This window comes from Benincasa hispida, chromosome 9 (assembly GCF_027475165.1).
Source record: "Benincasa hispida cultivar pf3 chromosome 9, pf3_genome.v1.1, whole genome shotgun sequence".
NCBI classification, from domain to species: Eukaryota; Viridiplantae; Streptophyta; class Magnoliopsida; order Cucurbitales; family Cucurbitaceae; genus Benincasa; species Benincasa hispida.
Window position 1 is genome coordinate 31,567,771 of NC_143486.1, and position 25,850 is coordinate 31,593,620.

The window sequence follows — 25,850 nt, forward strand, 5'->3', positions numbered from 1 at the left end:
TATAGTGCTTGCACTTTTTAAACTGAATAATGATGAATTATCAAATGAAAGAGAACTAAATCAGGAAACAATGATTAAGCATCCCAGAGATACACAATAGAGATCACATTACAACATTTTAGTGAGGTGTATTTCAATGTTCTCATCAATTTGTGATGTAATTAAGACAATCATATATGGTGGATCAAATTCTGAATAAAAAACATGAAACAAAGGTTCTAATAAATTCAATTAAGTCATTTGACTTCATTTTCCATATGTATCTTGTGAAAATTTTCTTGGAAATCACAAATGATTTGTCTCAAGCACTACAGAGAAAATTGTAAATGCAATAAATTTAGTCAAGATTTATAAAGTAAGATTACAATCAACGAGAGAAACAGGTCGGAATTTATTGTTGGGTGAAGTTTTAGGTTTTTGTAATAAGCATAATATTCTAATGCTTAAAGTGAATGATGTATTTTTTGTTTGAGGAAGGCAAAGGCGAAAATCTCAAGAACTTATAAATATGCATCATTCTTGTGTTAGGTTTTTATTTTTTATTTTTACATTGCAACTTCAAGAGTTGAATAATCATTTCAAGTATTGAATTGCATCTTTGTGTGGTATATCTCAAACTGAGCAACTTGTTTGCCACTTTTGACGAACAAAGACTCATTTACCTTGCACAACTTTATCCTAGAGATTTTTCAACTACTGAATTCATAATTCTTGAAGAGCAGCTTCAAAATTACATCGTTAATGTGTGTTCAAATAATATGTTTGTTGAATTAATAAGTATTCGTGGTCTTTCCTAGAAAATGGTGATGACAACTAAAGATAAAATCTACCCATTAGTTTATCGATTGCTCACCTTAGCATTGATCTTACTTGTTGTAACAACTATCGTAGGGAAGACATTTTTTTGCTATGAGTACTATAAAGACTCAATTGCATAATTGAATGGAAGATCGATGGATGAATGATCGTCTTGTAATATATATCGAGAAAGATTTATTTGTTAACATAGATAATAAAATTAGTGTGCATCGATTTCAAAATATAAAATTTTGTAGAAGATAATTATAATATACGAAAGTCAATTAATTTATGAACTACTCATTTATAAATTATTTTTACTAAACTCTAAAGCCAAGCCAGCAAAAATTCCTGCATCTGCAAGAGCCCTTTGAACATCTAATTTTGGCCTATTGGGCTTATTTGGCTATAATCAAAACCTCACGGTAAAGGTTGACCCCCACGAAATTTCATGTGAATTAGAACACAAAACCCCAATATAAAAATTTGACCTCTTTCTCTCTGGAATGGCACTGTGTTAAGAAATAAATAAAGCTCGGATTGCGATTAATATCCATTTTGATATTCCATTCCAACTATTATTGAAGTATTGGAAAGCAACAAAACTCTTCTATTTTTGATCCAATTCAACATCATCATCATCATCCTTCGCACATCTTTGTCTCTCCCTCTCGTACATAACTAAGAGGAAGTCTACCTTGTCTTTGAAAATTTCCCCCTTTCCTCTTCCACCTCCACCCCTCTTGAGAAATTCGTCTTAATTCATCTGGGTTTTGCTCAGAATCGTTCTTTGGGACGCCATGAATATCTTCTCGAAGAAACCCACCGCCAAAGGTCGTCCCCAATTGCTGTCATTTGTTTTTGCTTCATCGATTTCCTTCATTCTGTGTTTTATTCTTGAAATTGAACTGGGTTTTGTTTGTTTCGTTTGTTTTGTGTTGTTCATTATGTCATTGGCTTCTTTTGATTTCAGAAGCTCTTCGGGAGAGTAAAAGGGAAATGACACGCTCTACGAGAGGTATCTTATTGATGTTTCTTAATGGTTCTTAATTAGGAAGGAAGGAAGTCATTTGGTTTCAAAGTCATGATTGCCTTTTTGTCTCTAGTAATTAAACATGTTAATGTTTCTTATTATATTTGTATATCTTACAATTCGTTCATATGCTCATGATGATGTTTCTTTTGAACTGAATGGAGCAAAGAAGCATGGAATTTATGATTGTATATTGCACTAGCGTGGAACTAATTACCCCCAACCACTTCCCTCAAAGAGAGAATGGGAAGAATATTTGGGCTTGAACTTGGTGTCTACTCTACATGCTACAACAATGCTGTGGCTTTTGAATTGGGATAAGATGGTACCAATGTTTTGGGATTACTTTTTGCAATGGTCTTTAGAATAGAATGATATGCGTGGTTATGTTTCTTTTCTTGACATCTTTTGAAATTAAGAATGCCATCTTCTTAAATAATTCATTACTTTTGAACTTAGAGCTGAATTATATAGTTGTACAACCTATAGAACAAATCTTGTTTAACTAATGTCGTCAGAACTTACCTATTCTGATTGTATCCATAAGTTATTAAGCCAGGAAGGGTGGTTGTTTCAGGTTGCAATTAGGATATTCGATATTTGCAAGAATCACATTCAAATTATAAAATGAGATAATTAAAAAAGGACAGTGTCCTTGAGTTAGAGCCACTCTCTTGTTATTAAGCCGAGAACATTGATTAATTTGGATTGGAATCCTTTTCTGTGGTTAGTGATTGGAGTCCATTTTTTGTAAGCTTGTTTTTTTGTATACCTTGGTACATTCTTTCAGTTCTTTTTAGAGAAAGCGCAATTTATTATCCAAAAAATAGGTAATAATAATAAGAAGAAGAATTCTTTGTTCCAAACTTTGTTGTCCCCAGTTTGTGAGCCCTTAAAGCACAAGGTTTACAGGAGCTACACATTTGTGGCTAGTTATCCTTCCTAATTGCTTTGGACGCCTGAACATCAATAATAGATTGCCCTAGAAAGATCAAAGAGTTTGATGAAGAGATATCTTGAAGTGTATCTACTTGAAGAATTATAATTGCAAACTCTAGTATCCTCATGTGGAATTAATGAGTAAGAACAAATTTGGTATAGACTTTTGGGCATTTGACTAGTTCCTTCTGATTTGGTTGTCTTCTAAAGAGCAAGTTCCAGCTTTTATTCTCCTTCCATGAACTGATTTTCCTTTGCTATTAACAATGTTGTTGAACCTTGCAAAAGAGATAAAATGTATCCCAAAAAAACAGAGAGACCAAAAGAGTGTAATTCTTCATCCAAACATCTTTCCAAAATTAATGCCCTTACCATTTTGATCCATAAACATCCAGAAACAGAGAGATCTTGCAAGAGGAAGAAATGTTAACTCTTTCTGTGCTACCTTTTCTGTTTAATTCCTTTTACTATTTTTTTAAAGTGTCGATTTTTAGGTCTTTTTGTTTTCTATTCATTCTATAATAATTGATTTTTCTTTTATTTGTGATATCACTAAGTGGTCTCATCTTTTTGCCTCTTTTTCTTACCTCTCTTTTCTCAGGTATAGAGAAGGAAATTGGGGCATTGCAATTAGAAGTACGTGAAGAGCTTCTAAAGATGGTTTCTATCTAAATATTCTGTGTGTTAACTCTGATTTGATTTATTATCTCATCAGGAAAAGAAGCTTGTTGCAGAGATAAAGAGAACTGCCAAAACAGGAAATGAGGTACAGCAGTTCATATTTTGGACCAGATCTTGTCAGTTCGAGCCCTAGGGACACTTGATTCCTTTTGAAAAAATCTACTTCTGGGATCCAGAGCATTAATTATTTTTATCATCATCTATTCAATTCTTCAGGCAGCAACAAAGATTCTTGCTCGGCAGTTAGTTAGGCTCCGACAACAAATAGCAAACTTACAAGGAAGTCGAGCTCAAATGAGAGGCATAGCAACTCATACACAGGTGAAGCCAAGTGCCTAATTCCTTTCTTCTTACTTGGTTGAGTATTTTTGCAATCAGATGTATGGTTTTCTCTCTAGGTTTCATAAATAATATATTATTAATAGCACCTACCCACATTTTACAGGCGATGCATGCTCAGACTTCCGTTGCTGCTGGCATGAAGAGTGCCAGTAAAGCAATGTCTGCTATGAATAAGGTAAGTAAATATGGATATTGATCAACTCTTAGATACGCTCGAATTGCTGTGATTAACAGGCAGAATAGCAACCATGTTTTCATAGCATATCACCTTTAGGCTAGTGGCAGTAAAAAGGTGTTGCTTGGGTGGAGCAAGTCTAACATAAATAAGTACATGAAAATAAATTATATATAGTAGTAATTTGGAAAATAAAATATGGGCATATGATGTCTAAATCAGATGGTTTAACAAATTGTTTCTGGATTAATAATACTCCAAAAATTTAGCAGGGCCATATTTGATGTCCAATCTAAAGCTTGCTGGGATGCCAAATGTTCATTAAAAAAAAAAAAAAAAACATTAGTTTAAGTGCCTTCTCTATGACATCATCATGTACCAAGAAGAGGATATCTGATGGTGAGGCTACCTTAGAGAAACTTTACCCGTGAAGAGTGTCTCTTCTGTTGGTTTCAATTATTTTATACTCTTAATCACGTGTCCGGTATACTTTTCGAAAAAAAAGAAACTGTTATATTATATATCCACCCATTGAGCTTAAAGTTTTATTTTATTTTATTATTATTTTTTAAAGTTTTATATATAATTTTTACCATGATCATCTGTAGCAAATGAATCCCGTGAAGCAAGCCAAGGTCATTAGAGAATTTCAGAAGCAGTCTGCACAGATGGATATGACTGTAAGATCCTGCTATTATTACCTACATTTTTCCATATATATGTACAGAAAGAAAAGCTCTTGAATTTGCCATCTTTGTTTATTTGTGCTTTCCACATAGTACAATAACCTGTAACATCTTATCCTCGCTGTTATACTTTTACTTTTATTTTTCTTTCTCCTTTCACTGTTAGCTGAAATGAGCATAGCTGACGATATTTTTGTCACATCCGAAGTCCAAGGATAGTAATGAATGAAATGATAAAATAATAGCACGACAATCTCACCTGTGTGAAGGGGATAAATTTTTACTCAATAGTCATAGTTCACAAGAAACAATGTCATACTTCTAATGCAATTAGAACCCATGTTATCAATATTTTGAATTCTGTGACTAGTCTGCTCTTCTTTCCTAGTATTATCCTTGAATTTATCATTACCATGGCATACTGCAATTTAGAAAGCTATATGTTGATGACTTGATGCTAATGGAAATGCCAAGCTCTGAAGTTTGTAGAAATGTTGATAAAAATATTGATCAAATGTAGAAATAGACTTGATAGTATAGGAAAAACAACAAAAACCACAAAATACTTATATTAATGTTGTAAATGATCACTCTTGGTATTTATATTATATTCACTTGGTCGACAATTTTGTTGATGTTGCAAATAAAGAAAGATATTGTCCATTCAGTATCAATATCAAAACATATAAATTTATATAGATATGAATTAAAATGCAATAGACATCTTACTTCGTAACCATAATCTTTTATATATATATATAAAAAGAAAAAAAAAATTCTTTCTGTCATTGCCGTTTGATGTTTCAATATTTCTGGATGCTTATGGTCTCACGTTGGTGGCAGACGGAGATGATTTCAGATGCTATAGATGATGCCCTGGATGATGACGAGGCAGAAGAAGAAACTGAAGATCTAACAAATCAGGTAAGCTCCTCTAGTTGCCACCATTTATTTCCTCCAACTGGGGTAGAGCTGGAGATGTAGTAGAAAGTTTGCTTAAAATTGTTTCTTCTAATAGCCACTAATACAAAGTACATAATTCAAAACTCTGGCCTTTACCTATTGCTTTGTGTTTGTTTGAATTTAGTTTAAAGTCATAAGCCTGAGTTTAAGGGGTCCAAATGTGTACTACTGTTAACATTTCTCCATGAAATTAATGTGAATCATGTGATCCTTGCTGTGCTATTAGGACTCTAATCTCCATATGGATTTCAGATTTGATATGACTAATGATTTGCTCAGTTAAGAACCAAATGCATAATCACTTCTTCTCATATGACCTTACTGGAACAAATTCTGTTTTATAGATTGTAAACTCTGTCCTTGAGTTCTAAAAATGACCATTCCTTCCCCTTTCTGCACAGGTACTCGATGAAATCGGCGTTGATGTTGCCTCACAGGTATGTTAATATTGGTTTTTACATCTTTTTGAAGTCTTCTTGTCAAATGGATTGCATATATTAAAACTGATTGGATCATATGTGTATTTGGTTCAGCTTTCAACAGCTCCAAAAGGAAGAATTGCATCAAAGAATACTGAGGGTGTCAGTAGGTATGTAGTACTTCCCAATACATAAATAAAATAAAAAAATTATTGGTTATACTTTGAAATAGTACAATGTTTTGATCCTCATATAAATTACTTGTGAAATTTTCACATTATTTAAATATAATGTCACATCCTAGACCTCCTTTACTGCATCTACAAGTAACTTGCTATGTTGGACTTCTTTTTTTGTTAACATTTATAATATATCTAGCAGGCTTCCATGCAAAGACCATTTAAAAGACTGGATCCAATTGAATTAATTTTAAAAGACAAGGGTTTTGAATGTAACTTAGCATAATTATTTCTATGGAAAAGATGGTATTATTTCTTTAATGGCTGGTATAATTATGTATGTTCACATTTATTGGTGGAATAAGTATCTGATTTTAGATGCTCATAAGTTGACCATCTTTTATTTTTCTTCTTTCAAATAATGAACTATTTTGCTGCTAACATTTTGCAGTTCGGGTATCGACGAGCTAGAAAAGCGATTGGCTGCTCTTCGGAATCCTTGAGTATATGATAAATTCCCTTGATTTCAATTGAGATATACATGATTTCGACTCGGATCATCTATGTACATGGAAGCTCTCTCTCTCTCTCTTCTTCACAATTGAGCATGCATGTTTATTGCCCTATTGAGATAATGCGATCTTATTACCCATTTATGCTTCGTAATTCAAATTGAAGGAAAAGGGAAATTGCAATTTGGGTAATATGCCAAATACCACTTGTATATGAAATCTCACTCTCTCTCTCTCTCATCTTCACAATGATGAAGAATGTTTATCATCTGCCTGAGATAATGAGGTCTTATTATAACCATTTGCTTGAAGACTTCAACTTATTGAAATCATTATTCAAATTGAAGGAAAGGGAAGAACTATGCCCTTTTGTGGAATGCTGAGTATCAGTTAAGCTATAAATTTAGTTTTTGAGCTTTGGGTATTGTGCGGTCCTACCTTTTTTTTAGCTAAAAAGCATTGAGTGGTTCGAACATATAATTTTTGGTTGAGAGTATGCCTTAACTAGTTGAGCAATGTTTATATTGACATGCATTTGATGTAAATTTTGGCTTAATCGACACAATATGATTGGGCAAATTTGCACTAATAGCATTTTGTTGATTTATTTTGACAAAAACTAAATAGAAACACAATCCTAAGATAATCCAAAGCTAAAACTGAGATATATAATGGCTTAAGTTTAGGGATTAAATTTCTAATTTAGTGCAACTGCCCCATTGGAACAAGTCCATGAAGAAGCAGTATAGAGACTTGTATCTTTCCATCTAAGTTTTAGTGTCCCGCCTTCCCCTTGCACAAGACTAAACCCTTGGTTATTAGAATTTATGTTCAACATCAACCAAGCTTGAGCCATGGAGTTTGCACTCATTGGAACTTCAATTAAACATTTTCTTAGTTCACTTCTCCATTCCCTAAACTTCTCCTCTCCACTTCTTGAAGACCCTCCAATTGCCAATATGTTATTGATCTCCCTATACAAAATGCTGTGCTCCACTTGATTTCTATTACTGTCATCACTTCTTAGACAAGCTCCAAGAGAGTCAAAAATGGCAGAGTAGTAATGTAGAGAGCTAACAAAACGATCTAGAAATGCTCCTCCATAGCACATATCTTGCTCCACAAATGTGAAAACTTTAGGCCCCGCTTGCTGAATTAGTCCAATGGTTTTCCAATCAGCTCCGATAGTGTCATAAAGACAGTGTCGAACCCAATTCACAACTACTGTCTCACCGCGTCGGAGTTTCAACATTGATACATCGATCTTTCCTACCTTTGCCGCAATGGGGTTGTACTCGAAAGATAGTCCAAGCTGTTGAGCAACATCGGAGAGTTGCTTCCCTGTGTCGAATAGGAGCTCCATGGTAGTGCCCACAGCAGTGATCCTCACATGGCGACAGCGACTGTTATCCATCCTCATGGAAAGAGCTTGTAGAAGTTGAGGCCATTGCAAGCCTTGCATGATGTCAAGGTCAATGATGTGAATTAGGTCACATTGTGGGAGTGCTTCAAGTATGGTTTGGTTTGAGGCCAAATGAGCAAACTTGATGAATGGTGAAACATTGTAGAAAAGTTGGAAGGAGTTGTTTATGCTTTTGTAGTTGAGTAAAGGAGAGCAAATCCCCAATATGGAGTTTACGACTCTACTAGCCATGGCGGCTGCGAAGTATGTGACCACACGCTCTGCACTCGACTGACCGTAAGGTGACGCCATTTGAGTGAGCTCGAGAAGCATCCGGTGTGCCTCCACGAGATTGTTGACAGAGATCACAACACCGCATTCAAAGAGGAGGCTGATCAAAGTTAATCCATGATCATCAACATCTTTACGTCTTCCACTTCCTACATAAACTTCATCGCCATTCACTGTGTCATCAGTGCTGGATTCTTGTAAGTCATTGACATGGTCGACCAAGTACGCAAACTCGTTGCATTGCAAGCTGAAGGCTTGGTTATGGAGGATAGGAGTGATGGAGGTTGAAGAAGAAGGGAGATCATAGTCCCAAGGTTCATGGGGATGAGGTGGTTGAAGAAGACATCCATTAACGACCTCCGGTCGGCCGAGCTTCATCGGAGAAGGGAAAGACTGAGGGGGAGGAGAGAAGAAGAAAATATATGGTGGGAGGTTGGTGAGGAAAGAGCATGGGAGCTGTTTTAATGGCGGACAGAAGAGCTTGGTTTTCTGTTTTTTTTAGTTTTTTTTAATCTTGTAATCTGAAGTATCAAGAAAATGGCCGGCAGAAACCGAGCCATAGAGAAAAAGTCAAGTGCTAAAAGCCAAAATCTATGACATATACGTATACTTGTTGGGGGAGATAAGAGTGCAATTGAAATACCACTATTATTTCATTTTGGCTCCTAATTTATTAGAAGTTACAATATTATTCTTATCCTTTCATAAAGGTTTCAAATTTATCCTTAAAATAGAAATCATGAAAATGTTGGATGAAAATTGGCACTTGGAACAGTGTGACATTGATGTAAAAGAAAATAACACCACACTTATAATGTCTCAAGCTTTGGATTTAGATAAGGATTTGGAATCTAGATTAAGCATCTAATGGCCTCGGCATTTCCCTGCGTTGGAATAGAAATGGAGTTCCTATGATTGAGTCACCGAAAAGGAGGGTGCACCTTATTGCTTTATGTAGTAGTTTTCAATTTTTTAAGCCTTTTTTAATCATACTTTCACATCCGCGGGATCTCTCTCATTTAGATGTCATCTCATTGCATTCATGTCTACCTCCTAAACTCAAGGTGAATTCCACAGTGGAAGTAGGATCATCCCAATTTTTAGATTTATACAAAATCAATTTTATAGAACAACCAATTATGCCTTTTAATAAAATTATAGCATGCTTTGAAAAGGAAAAAAGAATTAGGGTTAGAAATTACATTACCCTTGAAGAACTAAAACCTTCTTCATGAAATCCCTTTCCAAAACGATTACGATCAATCATGATCACGAACACTCAATGAAGACATCACCAAGCGGAGCCTTCTGTATTCTCTTTTGGGTAGAGAACCTTCAGGAGAGTGTGAGATTTGAGTTTTGGGAGAGGGTGGGAAAAAAATGAGAGAAGAAGAAGATTTCAGTGAAAATTATAGAGAGTGATTTCCTTCTGTAAAACTTCTCGTAGAAGATGAAGGTCTCATGAACCAACCCTCCACTCACCACGTTAGATCAAAAAAGAATTAAGGGGAAGGAAGTTATTTCCCTCCCTTTAATTTTAAAATTAAAATTAAATTAAAAAATAATTTTAATTTAAATATATATATATAATAACTAATTTGTTATATATATAACTATATGTTTTATCATATATAATACATAACATATAGTTTTTATATTATATCAAATACAATATAACTTATAGTTTTTAATTCTCTCATTAATGCATGATATTTAATATAAATCATTTTTATACTAAATATAATCATATGAATTTCATCCATATAATTAGTATTTGAATCATGTTTAAATATTTATTTCCTCTCGAATAAACTTTATATTATAATGTATCAAATACATTATATTAATTTAATTATATCACATATAATTAATTCCCTCGTTGAACAATTCAAATTAATCCAAAATTGATTCTCATTAATCTTTCTCATTTAGATGTGATCTCATTTCATTCATGTCTCCCTCCTAAACTCAAAGTGTAAAAAAATTCATTCATGAAGGAACGGTGAATTTCATAGCGGAAGCGGGGTCGTCCCTATTTTTAGATTTACACATAATCAAAATTTTACAAAACAACCAATTATGCATAATAAAATTATAGCATGCTTTGAAGAGGAAAAGAATTAGGGTTAAAAATTACATTACCCTAGAAGAACTAAAACCTTCTTCACGAAATACCTCTCCAAAACGATCACGATCAATCACGATCACGAACACCCAATGAGGACACCACCAAGTGGAGCCTTCTGTATTCTTTTTTGGGTGGAGAATCCTTAAGAGTGTGTGGGTTCTAAGTTTTGGGAGAGGGTGGAAAAAAAAATTAGAGAGGAAAAAGATCTCACTGCAAATTACATAGAGTGATTTCCTCCTATAAAACTTCTCATAGAAGATGAAGGTCTCATGAACCAACCCCCACTCACCAAACTTATAGTTTTTATATTGTATCAAATACAATATAACTTATAATTTTTAATTCTCTCATTAATGCATGGTATTTAATATAAATCATATTTATATTAAATATAATTATATGAATCCTATTCATACAATTAGTATTTGAATCATATTTAAATATTTATTTCATTTCAAATAAATTTTATATTATAATGTATCAAATACATTATGTTAATTATATCACATAGACAATAAATTTAATTATATCACATATAATTAATTCGCTCAATTAATTTGAACAATTCAAATTAATCCAAAATTAATTCTCATAATCTTTGTTAGCTACAGAATGAACCTTATGAACCTGTAGATTGAAGCTTCAATGGTACTTGAATAATTAATTAAACTCCTTATGAATAATTTAATTAAAGAAGTTTAATTAATTATTCAGCATCTATTAACTGTCAGTCACTCCACTAAAGACCAATAGCTGCATTCTTCACACTACAGATATATTTATGTGTCCATTGGATATAACCAGTCAATAGTGCGATGACCCTTCACAAATTGCTCGTACGTACAACTGGACCAAAATTACCGTTTTGCCCCTGTAGTTATATCTAGCTTCTTAAGTACCATTGATCTCTCTAATGAACAATAAGTCATAGTTGAACTATGACAAAACCCCTCTCGGTCCAAGAGAGGGTGTGACGTCGTTGGATTTTATGTCCTAAAACTCGTGGTATGTAAACAATGGAACTTATTCTGAAAATTCAATAAAGGTGTTATTGAATAGATTTATTGCTTGAATAGAAATCCAATAAACCTGAAAGTTCCTTGACTATTGGATGAGTACTTGAACTTTATGTGGAGACATAAAGGTGGATCAAGTTCGAGTAAATAGTTAAAATGATCTATAGTATATGAATAAGGTTGGGTACCTTATTCTGGTAACACTATTGGATGTGACCTGCTCTGTAGTTGTTACAAGGAGTTGTAAAGTGCTACAAACGAAGTGATCCTAATTCGTTCATGTTGGACATGAGGAATGGAGTTTTCCTTGTTCAAAAGGGTTTGTATAAGATCGGACCACGAAATGAGTCACTCTTACTTTATAACGTTGTTTACTATTTAAGATTGGCTATTTCAAAGCGATGACCTAGGTAACTTGACCTTAATCCTGAGCTAACTATGAACTCCTGTTTATTTAGATTACCTTTAGATTTTCAAAGGTGAGGGTTGGCTCAACAACACCATCTCAATAAGACTCTCATTTCAGGGGTAAGACCGGATAGATAGCTAGGGATATAGGGTGCAAGAGGGAATTCACTCTTACCCACTTTTAGGGATAGTAGAGAGGTTGTTCCCTTAAGTCCTGATTCTGGATCTTGAACAAAGGATTCTGCCCTCTCATTGGCCTGAGAGGAACTCGGTTTTGTTGATTGGATCACAAAACAATTGTTCATTAGGGGATCAGTGGGGACTTAAGGAACAAGAGGTAATTTGAGTACTTATCGATCCTGTTTAATCATGTTTCTGTTTATGCCAAAATTAATGAATTAGAGTGCTTATTGATCTTGTTCGCTTCCGCTACGTACTTCTTCCAGTCCAACAATTAGTAAAAGAGCATCATATAAGCATTCAATTCGGTTTAATTTTGGTTTGGTGGGTGTTTTATATGAAAACATGAAATTGTTGTACTGATATGGTTTTCTGAGTTTTGACTTTTAATTTCTCTTTAATTTCTCGTTTAAATTTGTAATTGGCTCTTGTTTGATGAGCTTATATGTCTTCCCAAGAGTTTGTAATTTATTTGGAGTCATTAGAGTTGAAATTAGGCAGTAATTCAAAGAAACAAGCGAAGAGGTCGAGTTGCAGATTCCAGAAAATCAACCTCTGTTCATATCGTCGTTGAGCTTCAGTAGCTAAGCGATCGTTTAGTTTCATGCGTTAGACGATGTGAAGAAAAGATAAACGATCGTGTAGCTTCGGGCGTTGATTGTTTAGGTGTTGTCACTAGACGATCTTTTACCTCGAGAGCTAATCGATGCGTTGTATTGCTATACGATGGCACTACACGATCGTGTAGCTTCGAGTGGGAGCTAAGTGATGCGGTGAAGAGCTATATGATGACACTGAGTAATCGCTTACCACAATCATTTACCTTTGATCGGGAGCTAAGCGATGCGTTGAGTCGCTATGCGATAGCACTAAGCGATCGTTTACCTCTATGCGGCAACTAAGCGATGCGTTGAAATGCTAAGCGATAGCATTAAGCGATCATTTACCTATGCGTGGTAGCTGGGCGACGTGTCGAGAGCTAAGCGATAGCACTAAGCAATCGCTTACCTTGCACGTGTGCTAAACCGATCAAGATGCGGCGCTAAACGATGGAGTTGAGCGATCGTGTAGTAAATTGTTCGTGCTAACCAATGGAGCTACGCGATAGTGTTGGACACTAAGTGATCGTGTAACGTCCTTCGGCACTAGACGATGACACTATACGATAGAAGGAAAATATTACACGATCATGTAGTTTTGTTTAGCGATATGCATTGGTTGCTAAACGATCATACAAACACTAAACGATCAGGCAAAACACATGACGATGGTTGTCAATGTTAAACGATCAGCCTTAGCGAGACATTGAGCGAGAGCAAGAGTAGCTGGTTCGACCGGTTCTCTTGAGGTCTGGTCCAATTCAGCCTCAAATGGTTTGTTGCTGGTCCAGTTCAGATGGTTCGGGTCCGGTTCAAGCAGTTTTGGAGTGGTTCGAGCGGTGTTGAAGCTGTTTTTGTAATAGCTAGGCTTTTGTTTGCTTGTTTTTGCTAAAACTAAAACCATATCAGTCTGTGTTTAATTATTTATGCATTGGAAGTATGTTATAATTAAATAAATCTTGTATGTGCATACAGTATGTCATTTAGATTTAAAATCCCACCGTACGAAGCATGCAACATGCATTGAAAGTATGTTATAATTTGTTATAATATATAGTATGCATGTTAGGGTTTCTTGTATTTAATGTATGTGTTATATTAGATATTGAATGCATGTATGTTGTGGATGTTTAGCATGTCTAAAGTTTTATAAACTGTTATAAAATTGGGTTAGACATTTAAAATCCATAACGAAGAATAGTTGCATGCTCACGTAGGTTACCACTTATTTTAATTAGTTAAAATAGGTCGTTAAACTTGTAAAACTAGGGTTAGAAACTCAACCGGTATATAATCCTGTCAAAGGCTGGGGATATTTAAGTTGACGGTCTACGAAACACCTCCTGCTTGGGGATTATAGCCGAATAATTGAGCGTTAGTAATCAGTTTTATGAGTATTCGTGAGTGATGTGAGGTAATAAAAGGGTTTATCACCTAGACATCGTAGGTTTAAGTCCATTTATAAGTGTTATACTTGGATAAATCACATAGACTTAGAGTTTTTTTTATTAGCCAGAAAAGAACCTAAGTATTAATTTACCTAAAAATTAAAACACTTCAGTGGTAGTCAATAACTTCTATATGATAGAGTTATTAGAAAAATTCAGCGGGAGATTAATAACATACATGATATGTTATTTTTAGCTCTCGCGTCCTTAAGAGTTCACAGTCTGGATGTAAGCAGTACTTCGTGTCACCCTAGAAGTGACCTCCCTTCGGAAAGTATTTTTTAGCTTAAATTTAGACTCTGGTGATTAAAGGGATGTTGTTCGAACAGAAATCCAATGTAGGATTTCAACTGCCACGTCTCCACATAGTTCACACCGTGAGATTCATATGATGCTTCGTGTCACCCTGAAAGTGACCTCCATTCGGAAAGTGGATGTATGCGTTAATATCAAGCTGAACGGGAGAAGTAGTTCATAGTAAGTGGGTGAAGGAAATGTGTCAACATATCTTACGGTCTCCTCCATTAGTCTGAACCGTGAGATTCCTATGTTGTGCTTGCTGTTGTTTTTAGGCGGCGCTAGCTAGTTGTTAACCGCGGCGATCCTTTCGGAGGGTTGTAACATAGGATTCGGAACAACCCAGACTTCAGTAAAATGAATAGGGTCTTATAGTTCTATCTTGGGCATTGTCTTCTAGTTCGGAGGCATACTCATACCATTCCGTAAGATCTGAAAATAGCAGGTCTACACTTGCAGAATTATTAAGTGTTAATAAATTCTTACCAAAAGCGGTACCTAAATGACAATCAGAATATGAGTTATTTTGGAGGTAGTATTTAGTCAAGAATTTCTTGATGTAGTATCGTTGCAAAAGAATAATCCTGGGTACATTATTAAAATTGCTAAAACTTGATTGGATTTAAAATTTCAAAATGACGAGTTCAATAATACAAGTGTTGGCGTCGGATAAACTCATCGGGGATAATTATTTGAATTGAAAATCAAATTTGAACACGATACTTGTGATAGACAATTTACGGTTTGTCTTAACTGAGGATTGTCCTCCCATTCCTAGCTCTAACACAAACCGAAATGTTCGAGATATCTATGACAGATGGGCCAGGGCTAATGATAAAGCCCGTGCTTATATCCTCGCTAGCTTATCTGATGTGTTGGTAAAGAAGATATGAGTACTGGCAAAGAGATTATGAAATCTCTGTGAGGGATGTTTGGACAACCGTTATTCACCTTCAGGCATGATGCCATCAAGTACATTTACAACAGTCATATGAAAGAGGGGACTAATGTTCGTGAACTTATCTTAGACATGATGGTCCACTTTAATGTGGCAGAAGTAAACGGTGCTGTCATGGATGAGAAAAGTCAAGTTGGTTTTATTCTAGAATCTCTTTCGAAGAGTTTTTGCAATTTTGTGCGAAAGCATTGATGAATAAAATTGAGTACAACTTAACTACTCTGTTGAATGAGCTACAGGCTTATCAGAAAATGTTGAGTACAAAAGGTCTGGAGTCAGAAGTAAATATTACTACTACCGAGAAGAGAGGAATGTCCTCCAAGCCTGATGTTGTCTCCTCTTCGAAGAGTAAGAGTATTCTTGTGAAGACGAGCACAGGGAAAGGGAAGAAGAAACCTGCCGGAAAGAAATGCTAAGATAACGTTGTAGATAAAGGGAAATGTTTCCACTGCAACGAAGAAGGGCACTGGAGGAGACACTACCATTAGTATCTTGCTGAGAAAATAGAGTAGAGAAAAGGTAACCAGGCTAACTTGTCCCTGGGATCGTTTGCTCAGCTCATCCAGTGGGAGAAGTTGTTGCTTGATGTTACATGATTTTGTAAATCTTGTAAAGAACAAATTATATATTTTTGTGATAAATGAATGTTCATTTTCAAAAATTATGTTTGTTCTAGCAACCTCTGTTAAAAATCAAACTATTAAAAGCCATTTGCAAATATTTAGATATTTGAACGGCTAAATCAAAGTATAGAAAGTTTAAAGATTTATAGATCTGACTGTTAACAAAGAGTTATTAAGACAGGTCAGATGCATCTTGCTCAAAGAGTTGAGAGTACCTCAATGTAGTGGGAGGAAAGTGTGCTTCCTGGCCATTATTGAAATTAAGATGCCCCATATAATTTATTCAAAAGCCTATTACATACTAAATAAAGTTTACAATGATTCTCTCAGATAAAGTGTTTGAGAATTACCTAATAGGATTAGGAATACCAGATAACCTAGGGCAAGTGGGAGAAATATCGGGTATGGGATACCGAATGATAAAAGATGGGTATGGGATACCCTAGTTTATTGTATTTCTCTATAAAACTCAGAAACTCAGTCTTATATATCGGATATATAAGTTACCACTGGAGTTTTAGTCCAAGTGAAAGTTTGTTAGGTTTTATGTCCTAAAACTCGTGGTATGTAAACAATGAAACTTATTCTGAAAATTCAATAAAGGTGTTAATGAATAGATGTATTGCTTGAATAAAAATCCAATAAACCTAAAAGTCCCTTAACTATTGGATGAGTACTTGAACTTTATGTGGAGACATAAAGGTGGATCAGGTTCAAGTAAATAGTAAAAAATGATCTATAGTATATGAATAAGGTTGGATACCTTATTCTAGTAACATTATTGGATGCGGCCTGCTCTGTAGTTATTACAAGGAGTTGTAAAGTGCTACAAACGAAGTGATCCTAATTCGTTCATGTTGAACATGAGGAATGGGGGTGTCCTTGTTCAAAAGGGTTTGTACAAGATCGGACCACGAAATGAGTCACTCTTACTTTATAACATTGTTTACTATTTAAGACTGACTATTTCAAAGCAGTGACCTAGGTAACTTGACCTTAATCCTGAGCTAACTATGAACTCCTGTTTATTTGGATTACTCTTAGATTTTCATAGGTGAGGGTTGACTCAACAGCGCTAGCTCAATTAGACTCCCATTTCAGGGGTAAGACCGGATAAATAACTAGAAACATAGGGTGCAAGAGGGAATTCACTTCTACCTGCTTTTAGGGATATTAGAGATGTTGTTCCCTTAAATGCTAATTCTGGGTCTTGAACAAGGGATCCCACACTCTCATTGGCCTAAGAGGGACTCGGTTTTATTGATTGGATCACAAAACAATTGTTCATTAGGGGATCAGTGGGGACTTAAAGAACAAGAGGTAATTTCGGGGGTAAAACAGAGATTTGACCCAGCCGTTATTATAAACAACCTGTGAAAGGTTGACTTACTACTCATGGTTATATCGAGTGGACATAATATATCTACAATGGGGGAGTTCAACTATGGGCTTTAGTGGAGTGGCCCATTAGTTAACGAATGGGGGTTAGATCGGTCTAATGAGTTTAGCCGACTAATCTTGGATCGTTGGAGCCCATGATCTGTAGATTCACGAGGTCCCTCTACTAGCTCGAAAATGGATTAATTTTAGAGTAACGTGATAAGTTCATTTGAAATGTTCAAAATAGAATCAAACAAAATTGAAGAATATATATTTAAATATGATTTAAATATATGAAGATGAATTTGTATAAAATTAATTTAATATTGGATATTAAATTAATTAGAATTATTTAAATTTTTTAAATAATTATTTATTAATTTTATTAGAAAATTAATTTATGAAATTAATTTGTAAAATTAATAAATTTTGATTTTAGAAAAAAAAATATGATTTTAAAATCAATTTTGGATTTTGGAAATAGAAAAACACAAAAAGAAAAAATGGGTTTTTCCATCTTCATCTTCAACTTGCTCACAATGAAACCTACTTCTTCAATCTTCATTTACTCCAAACATGAGCTGCATCCCATGTAGCAAATCTTTTTACATGATAGTCTACAATATATTGAAGAGATTGGAGTGAAGATAGGATGATGCAACCGAATGAATTTTAGCTGAAAAATTCGATTGAAGAAGGTGTTCTTCAATTGGTTGATGCAGTGAGCTTTCTCTAAATTCCCTTTGATTCCGGCTTATTTTGAGTTCCACAACTCAATCTAGAACACCAAGAGAATAGTAGGGAAGATCTTGTGGTGGTCTGCACAAAGATTTGGAGGATTTAGCAGCTGGAAATAAAGATTTCAATGGTTCGGCAAATTTATGTTCTTGAAACCCATTATACTCTGTTTAAGCATGTTTTTGTTTATGCCAAAATTAATGAATTAGAGTGCTTATCGATCCTGTTCGCTTCCGCTGCATGCTGCTGCTAGTCCAACAGACGTCACATTGATCAAGCCCGAGAATCAATTTTTAATGGAGCAATTTATCTACTTACCCTAACATTAAGGAATTAGTGAATTCCATCTTGTGTTCCCAACTCTCCAATCAGACGAATCCCCGAAATGGTAGGCTTATTAAGTCGGCAATCTGGTCATTTTCACCCATACAAATCAAATGACCGCCTTCATAGATAGAAGTTCACAACTCACTCAAGATTTAGGTTATGTCACCTATGGTCATCTTGGTGAAATGTACATCTCTATTATTAATGGTATTATATAATGTGACTAGTCATTTTGTGGTCCGGTCTTATACAAACTCCTTTGTATATAATACCCCCGCTAACATGTCGCTACATGAATGATTAGGATAAGATCATTTGTAGCATTTTACAACAATTGTAACATCTACAAAACAGGTCATATTCGTAGTCTCACCAGGATAAGGTATCTAACCTTATCCATCTACTACAGACTATTTAGGTTATCACTTCAACATGATCTACCTGTATGTCTCTACCTACATGTTTAAACTACAGATGATAACCTTGGATGTTAGTTTATTGGTTTTGTGTGAGTTAATACGACTAAATGATAAATAAAATATATCATATTTTATTAAATAAATAAATTGTTTGTCATTACAATTACAAACTACTTGACCCATGAGATTTAGGGCATCAACCCCTACAATTCCATGTTACAATTTCCACTCATAGTTCTAATGGATTTATACTTCAAAAAGATAGTTTCGAAACGTTCATGAAAGGCGAAAGATTTTTTCTTTTTCTTTTTCTTTTTTTAAAAAAATAAAAGTTAACATGAAAAGCCAAAGTTAATTGTAACTTTTGAAAGAATATGAACATTTTAAAATAAAGTCAAAGGCTTTATCATCAATTACCCTAATACTGGGTTATTTTCAAATATAGGAAAATGAGTTAACTTATTTACAAATATAGCAAAATGTCATTGTTTATCACTGTTTATCACTAATAGACAGTAACATTTTGTTATGTTTAAAAAAAAATTTCAACAGTTTTGTCATTTAAAATAATTATTTTGCTGGACATATCTTTCACTCTTAATCACTGGGTAATCGTTTTAAATGACAAAACTATCGAAAATATTTTCAAATGTAACAATATGTTACTGTCCATCAACAATAGACAGATACACATCTATCAATCTATCACTGATAGATAATGATATTTTGTTATATTTATAAATAAGTTAGTTCATTTTCTTATATTTGAAAACAACCCTTTTCTTTTAGCAATTGTGATCACAATTAATTTTCTTAAAACCTTCCTTTCGATCTTCTTTTGTATATTTATTTCATCATATTAATGAAATAGTTTATGTTTCTTTAAAAGAAAAAAAAAAATTGAACGATGGAAATATCATCAAATCAATAATCAAAATGTCAATGTTTTAACAAAAAGAAGAAATAACAAAATAAGAGAGTGGATTCCAGCGAACGAACAAACAACTTTGAACTGAAGTAAAACAAAAGTGGTAATTCAAACCTTACATGGAAAGTTCACTCTCATATAAAACTGAGCGGATGAAATGTGGTTAGAGGTAAAATGTCATTCGAACCCAAAGCCAATTGGTTCTCCCTGAAATGCATTGAGACGCAACAGTTGACTAGATATCTAGGGATAAAGCACTATTTCGGTGCGGATTGCGAGAGTGTTACCAGATCGATGCACACTCTAAATACAAGATATGATCTCAAAGTAACAAGGATCATGGTCGGTCACGTTATTATAATTCAAAATTCAAAATCTCAATGAAAAAAGATAAAAACTTTAGATTTAACTCTAAAAAAGAAACTCTTTTCAACCAAAAAAAAAAAAATCTAAAAAAAGAAACTTGATTAAAACTGAACATTAAATATAATTAAAAGAAAATTTTCATAACTCAACTTCTATAATTTTTTGTTTGTTATAAATAGTGGTTGGAGAGATTAGTCAATCCAACCATAGTTTAATTTATCAGGACAAACCATTAAGATTTTAATTCTCATTCTCACACGTTAAACTTAAAATGATGATGATAATAATAATAATCACAATAATGATTTTATTTATTTATTTTTAGTTTAACAATTGCGGGAATGAAAAATTGAATCATTAATCTTTAAGAAATAATTATATTTTATCTGGCGGATTATGCTCTAATTGGTATAATAACAGTGATGTGATGTTAGAGATGAGAGATAATAAGAATAATATTAGAGTTTTTTTATACAAAGAAAAAAAGAGAATTTGATTAATAGTTTCAACATACCTTTAGTTCCCAACTTTTGTAACATTTTGCTTCTTCATTTTGTAAGGATTTAGTCCTATTATTAAGATGCGTTAAACTAATAATTAAATCTCTTGAGTTAAAAAAAAAAAAAGAAAAAAAGAAAAAAAAGAAAAAAGAAATAGGACATATAATTTATAAAGAGAAATTTTCACAGATAGAAAAAATGTCAAACTATTTACAGAAATAACAAAAAAAAAAATACGGACAGCAACTGATAGACTTCTATCAACCTAGGGGTAAAATAAGTAACCAATTTTTTTTGGAAGTATTAAACAAGGAACGAACATATATACGAATAGAATAATCGTCTTATAACAAATGTGTGATCACTAAAATCGATCAAATTGAAAAATATTGTCGTACCGAACAAAAAATTTAGTTTTCACTAAATTTCAGTTCAATTTGGTTTAAAATAATAAGAAAACCAAACGATTTGGTTCGGTCTTAGATTTAAAAATTGAATTTAAAACCGAACCAAATCGTGTGTATGTATATATATATATATATGAACCTAAATTTTAGGGTTTTGTTCGGCTGACATTTGCAAATTATGTTGCAATTTCTTCTCTAGTTATCATGCTCTCCTTCTTGATCTCCCTTCGAACTCCTTCATTCTCCCACCAATCGATCTTTCTTTGGCCTCCCTCGATTTCCCTTTTCTTTGCTTACCTCCTTCGATCTCCCTCATGCCTTTATCTCTCTCTTGTCAACCTCCCTCTGTGATCAAGAAAACTGACTCAAATACATTTAAAAACGCCTCTTATTCAAGATTAACCTCCACAACTATAATAGGTTCGGGTTGGGAAGATGATCAAAGATCAAGAAGAGAGGATAATTTGTTCCTATCTTCAAGATTTCAAACTCTGCACAATCTAATTGATTAAATTAGATTGAAAGTTCTAAACATGTATTCTAAACACAAAAATACAAAAAAAACATAAAAGCTTGAGACAGATTTAACTCTATGAGAAATTCATTCAAATTCAACTTATATTTCAAATGTAAAAAATACAATAGTATTTATACTAAATAAAAGATAACAATTTCACCTGTATAGTCTATATGGGAAAATTGCACTATTGACTTATTTTGGAGGCCCAAAATAACAAATGCTCCACTTTTTAAAACTCATTCCTAATTGACCTTTTGCTGACATCATGCATGTATGAAATATTAATTTTCCCTTTTTTCAAATTCTTTTCTTTTCTTCTTCTCCCTCTTCTTCCCCGACGAGTGACTTCTTTTTCTTCTTTTTTTCTTCCTCTTCTTCCTCTTCTTCCCCGACGACCAACTTCTTTTTTTCCTCTCTCTTTTCTTCTTTTCTTCCTCTTCCTCTCCTTCGGCGAGCAACTTTGTGAAACTTTTTTTTCTTTTTTTTTGTTCACCTTCCTTCTTCGTCTTCTCCGGCGCGACCACTTCGGAAAAAAATCACACATCAACTCCAACTGTGAGAGGAGAGTGATCTATGAGTTAGGAAAGGTACAAAGAGAGCGAGAGAGGAGAGTGATTTGTAGGTGAGGAAAGGAAGAGAGAGCAAGAAAGAGATGAGAGTGATTTGTAAGTGAGGAAAGGAAGCGATAGCAAAACGAGATAGATTTTTCGCGTGTAGAAAAGGAACAAAGAGCAAAAGAGCGAGAGAGATGAGAGTGCTTTGTAATTGAGAAAAGGAAGTGAGAGCAAGGCAAGATAGATTTTTCGTGTGTGTGAGTTTATTTTAGTAATTTCACAGGAATGTGATGTTAGCAGAAGGTATTTATCATTTAAAAAAAAAAAAAAGTCATTTGTCATCTTAGGTGACCAAATGTCTCCTGAAGCTTAAAATAAAATTCTTCATCATAGGTTGAAAACTTAGTTTGGAAGCAAAGATTTAAGGAAAATTGTCAAAAATAGTCTCTTCAAGTTTTCACTTTACAAATCTAACACGCTTTTTGAAAACTCGTTCAACTAGTTTTTCTCATTGCATCTCGGGCGCTATCGGCTACTAAAATTTAGTAAAAAAATCAACTTTTTCTAACTGTTCGATTGATTTGGACCTTCTTGGTACATCTCAAGCAGATTACTCCAAGATTCTACCAATTTTAACAAATATATTAAGTAATCTTCCCAAATCTTATACCAAATCTTATAAAGTTTCAAATTTTCTTCAAGTTCGTTTATCTTTACCAAATTTTACATCAAAATCTTACATAATTTGAAATTTCAGCCCAATTTCTAATTTATTCAACTTACTAATTATCCAAATTATTTTTTTAGATGGAACTTAATTGATTGTATTTTGATTTTTAAATATTGGGAAAGATTAAATTTTGCCAAAAAAAAAAGAAAGAGAGGTACAAAAAATATGAATCTCGATATTAATCTCACACATATTAACACCGATATTTTATACATTTGAGCTTTCTTGGTGAATTTTCGAATAAATTAACACCAAGATTCTATATTTGGGCTTTTTCGGTGAATTCTCAGACAGATTAATACTAAGATTCTATATATTTCTTATATTTTATTTTTTTTTACAAAATTTGATGTTTCTCAAATTTAAAAATCATAAATCAATCATTTGAAAACCATTTGAATAATTTGAAAATTCAATATAATTGTGAAAATAGAAATAGGAAAGATTTGAGAAGTTAAGTAAATATTTGATATAATATTTACAAAAAAATTTGAAAATATATAAGATTTGGGAAAGTTACTTAATATTTGAAAAAAAAAATAACAGAATCTCGGTGTGTAATGCGCGAGATGTATTGGGAAGGTCCAAAACAATTGATAAGTTAGAAAAAGTTAACTTTTTAGAAAAACATTCTTACGAATTTTCAAAAAGGATGCTAATTTTGAAAAGTCAAAACTTGGAAAGGTTATTTCTGACAATTTTCCAAGATTTAATCTTTCTTTAAATCTTCGAGTTCTAGCTCTTGTCATTGGTCCTCGTGGCATAATGATTGCCACATGAGGTTGACTTGGAGTGACCTCCCATTGATTTGGAGTGACCTCCCATTGATTTTCAGTATAAGCTTCATTTTAGATGGTTTGAGCTTCTTGAACTTCATTTTTATCTCGTAGAATTTTATTATCTCCTTCATTAGTTGATTCTTTATCACTTTGTCTATCTCCCTCGACCTCCATCTGTCTCTTCACTGAATTCTCTCTTTATTGCAGCAATGTCGACTCATCGACCTCCCTCCTTCTCTTTCTTTCTCTCTATGTGAGTGAACTAATTTTTCGATCTTTGAAAAATAACCAGATCTCCATTTCTTAATTAAAGAACTCAAAGAAAAAACGAGCTGAAATGACAAAACATATGCAGATTGGCCAAGTCAAACCGTGAACACCCCTTTTTCAATACAATGTGAAATCAATGAAATTTACCATTAAAAACACTTTTTAGAAAATTGTAGATAAATGCATACTTAAAAAAACCTAAAAAGTAATTTAAACTAAAAGTTTGCAAAACTCAAAACACTTGGGAGCCATTTAGGGCACCAACTTAACGGCCCCCAAGTGTTAAAACTAGGGCACCATTAAAAACACTTTTTAGAAAATTGTAGATAAATGCATTATGTACACCAAGCCTCGGCCTTGGCTTGAATGTCGGTTTGGATTTATCGATAATTTAAATTAAAAGTTTTGCAAAACTCAAAATACTTGGGGCCGTTTAGGACACCAACTAGAAGTTGATGGGGTGGGATATTATAATTACTCCGTGTTTAGGGCACAAAATATAACAGTGGTATATACAACCATATGTAACATACAATTAAGTCTAGTAAATACTATATTAAAACCTTCTTTCCTACAGTATTTACTATATGCTACAATATTTATTATTTGTAACTTATCCTCTATTTTCTTCTTTACTATAGTGTTTACCTATTTTTTACCAAAACAAAAATGGTTTACACACAAAATACAAACTATTATAATTTAAACTAAAATTGTTTGCACCCTAACATTAACTATTATAACCCATTGACTATTATAATCCACCAACTACAATAATCACTAACCATAATAACCAATTTAGTGCTTCAAATGCCCCTTATAGTACGTTGAAGTTGATCACTTGATGTTAATTTGAGCAAATTTTTTTAATTAAAAAGAATAATCATAATTTAATTGAATGACTTAATAATCATTTGGTTTTTAGTTTTTAGGTTTTAAATTTAATTATGGTTTTCGTCTTTGTTGTATACATATATACACCTTCAAATTTTTAGTTTAGATTTTTTAGAAAACAAAATAAAGAAACCAAAAAGTGAAAGAAAGGTACATATAAACTTGATTTTGAATCCAATGCAAATAAATTCGATAGGATCATTTGATAGAATTATGAGATAGATAAATGTCTAGATCAGTCTAACTATTTTAGCACAATTGAAGATTTATATATTATCGAAAAATTGTTTTAAATGTCAAATTGTTGAAAATATTTTTAAATATAACAAAATGTCACAGTCTATCAATGATAAAATGTCTATTAGTATCTAGATAGACAATAACATTTTACTATATTTGAAAATATTTAAAAACAACTTATATTATCCGTAGATAGTAATGCATTATGGATATAATGTCATTACAAAAGTTCCTAATCTTTTAGATAATAATCAAATTTTAGTTCTTAATTTCATGAAAACTCTCTTTTTTTAGTAAAAAAATTTTCAATTTATTTTTCATGTATTCAAGCGTAAAAGTTATTGTCAAATTTTGTTTAAAAAATTTTAATACTGTTAAATTCTTGTTCCATTAACTTATTTGAACAAGTCTTTTTATAAGAAAAAAAATATAGACATGTCACTCAAAAGGTTACTTTAAGACATAAAAATTCAACTTATCAATCAACAAAATTTGATTTGTTCATCAATAAAATATATTTCTTTTGCAAATGACATATTAATATGGATATTTATAAAAAAAAAAAATTAAAAAAAAAAACAATATTTAATTTAGTGGCATGTATGTTTTCTTCTTCTTCTTTTATTTTTATTGAGTCAACATTTTCTTTTTTATAACAATTTTTTAATAATTATAAAATTTTGAATGCACTAATGTTAAAATTAAGAATTTTAAAAGATGA

At 33.0% G+C, this 25,850-nt stretch overlaps 1 protein-coding gene and 1 pseudogene across 2 annotated transcripts; one reads left to right on the forward strand and one right to left on the reverse strand.

Moving 5' to 3' along the window:
* The first annotated feature begins 1,239 nt into the window (after nt 1-1,239).
* Nucleotides 1,240-7,104, forward strand: VPS2.3 (vacuolar protein sorting-associated protein 2.3). Its single transcript, XM_039040169.2, has 11 exons — nt 1,240-1,632; nt 1,772-1,816; nt 3,372-3,406; nt 3,486-3,536; nt 3,668-3,772; nt 3,897-3,968; nt 4,577-4,648; nt 5,498-5,578; nt 6,019-6,054; nt 6,151-6,206; nt 6,667-7,104. The coding sequence occupies exons 1-11, from the start codon at nt 1,599-1,601 to the stop codon at nt 6,716-6,718; spliced, it is 639 nt and encodes a 212-aa protein (XP_038896097.1). The 5' UTR covers nt 1,240-1,598; the 3' UTR covers nt 6,719-7,104.
* A 191-nt stretch (nt 7,105-7,295) lies between these two features.
* On the reverse strand, nt 7,296-8,931 carry LOC120084402 (protein SCARECROW pseudogene; annotated as a pseudogene). Its single transcript, XR_016531997.1, has one exon. The product of XR_016531997.1 is annotated as a protein SCARECROW pseudogene (transcript).
* Nucleotides 8,932-25,850: the final 16,919 nt, after the last annotated feature.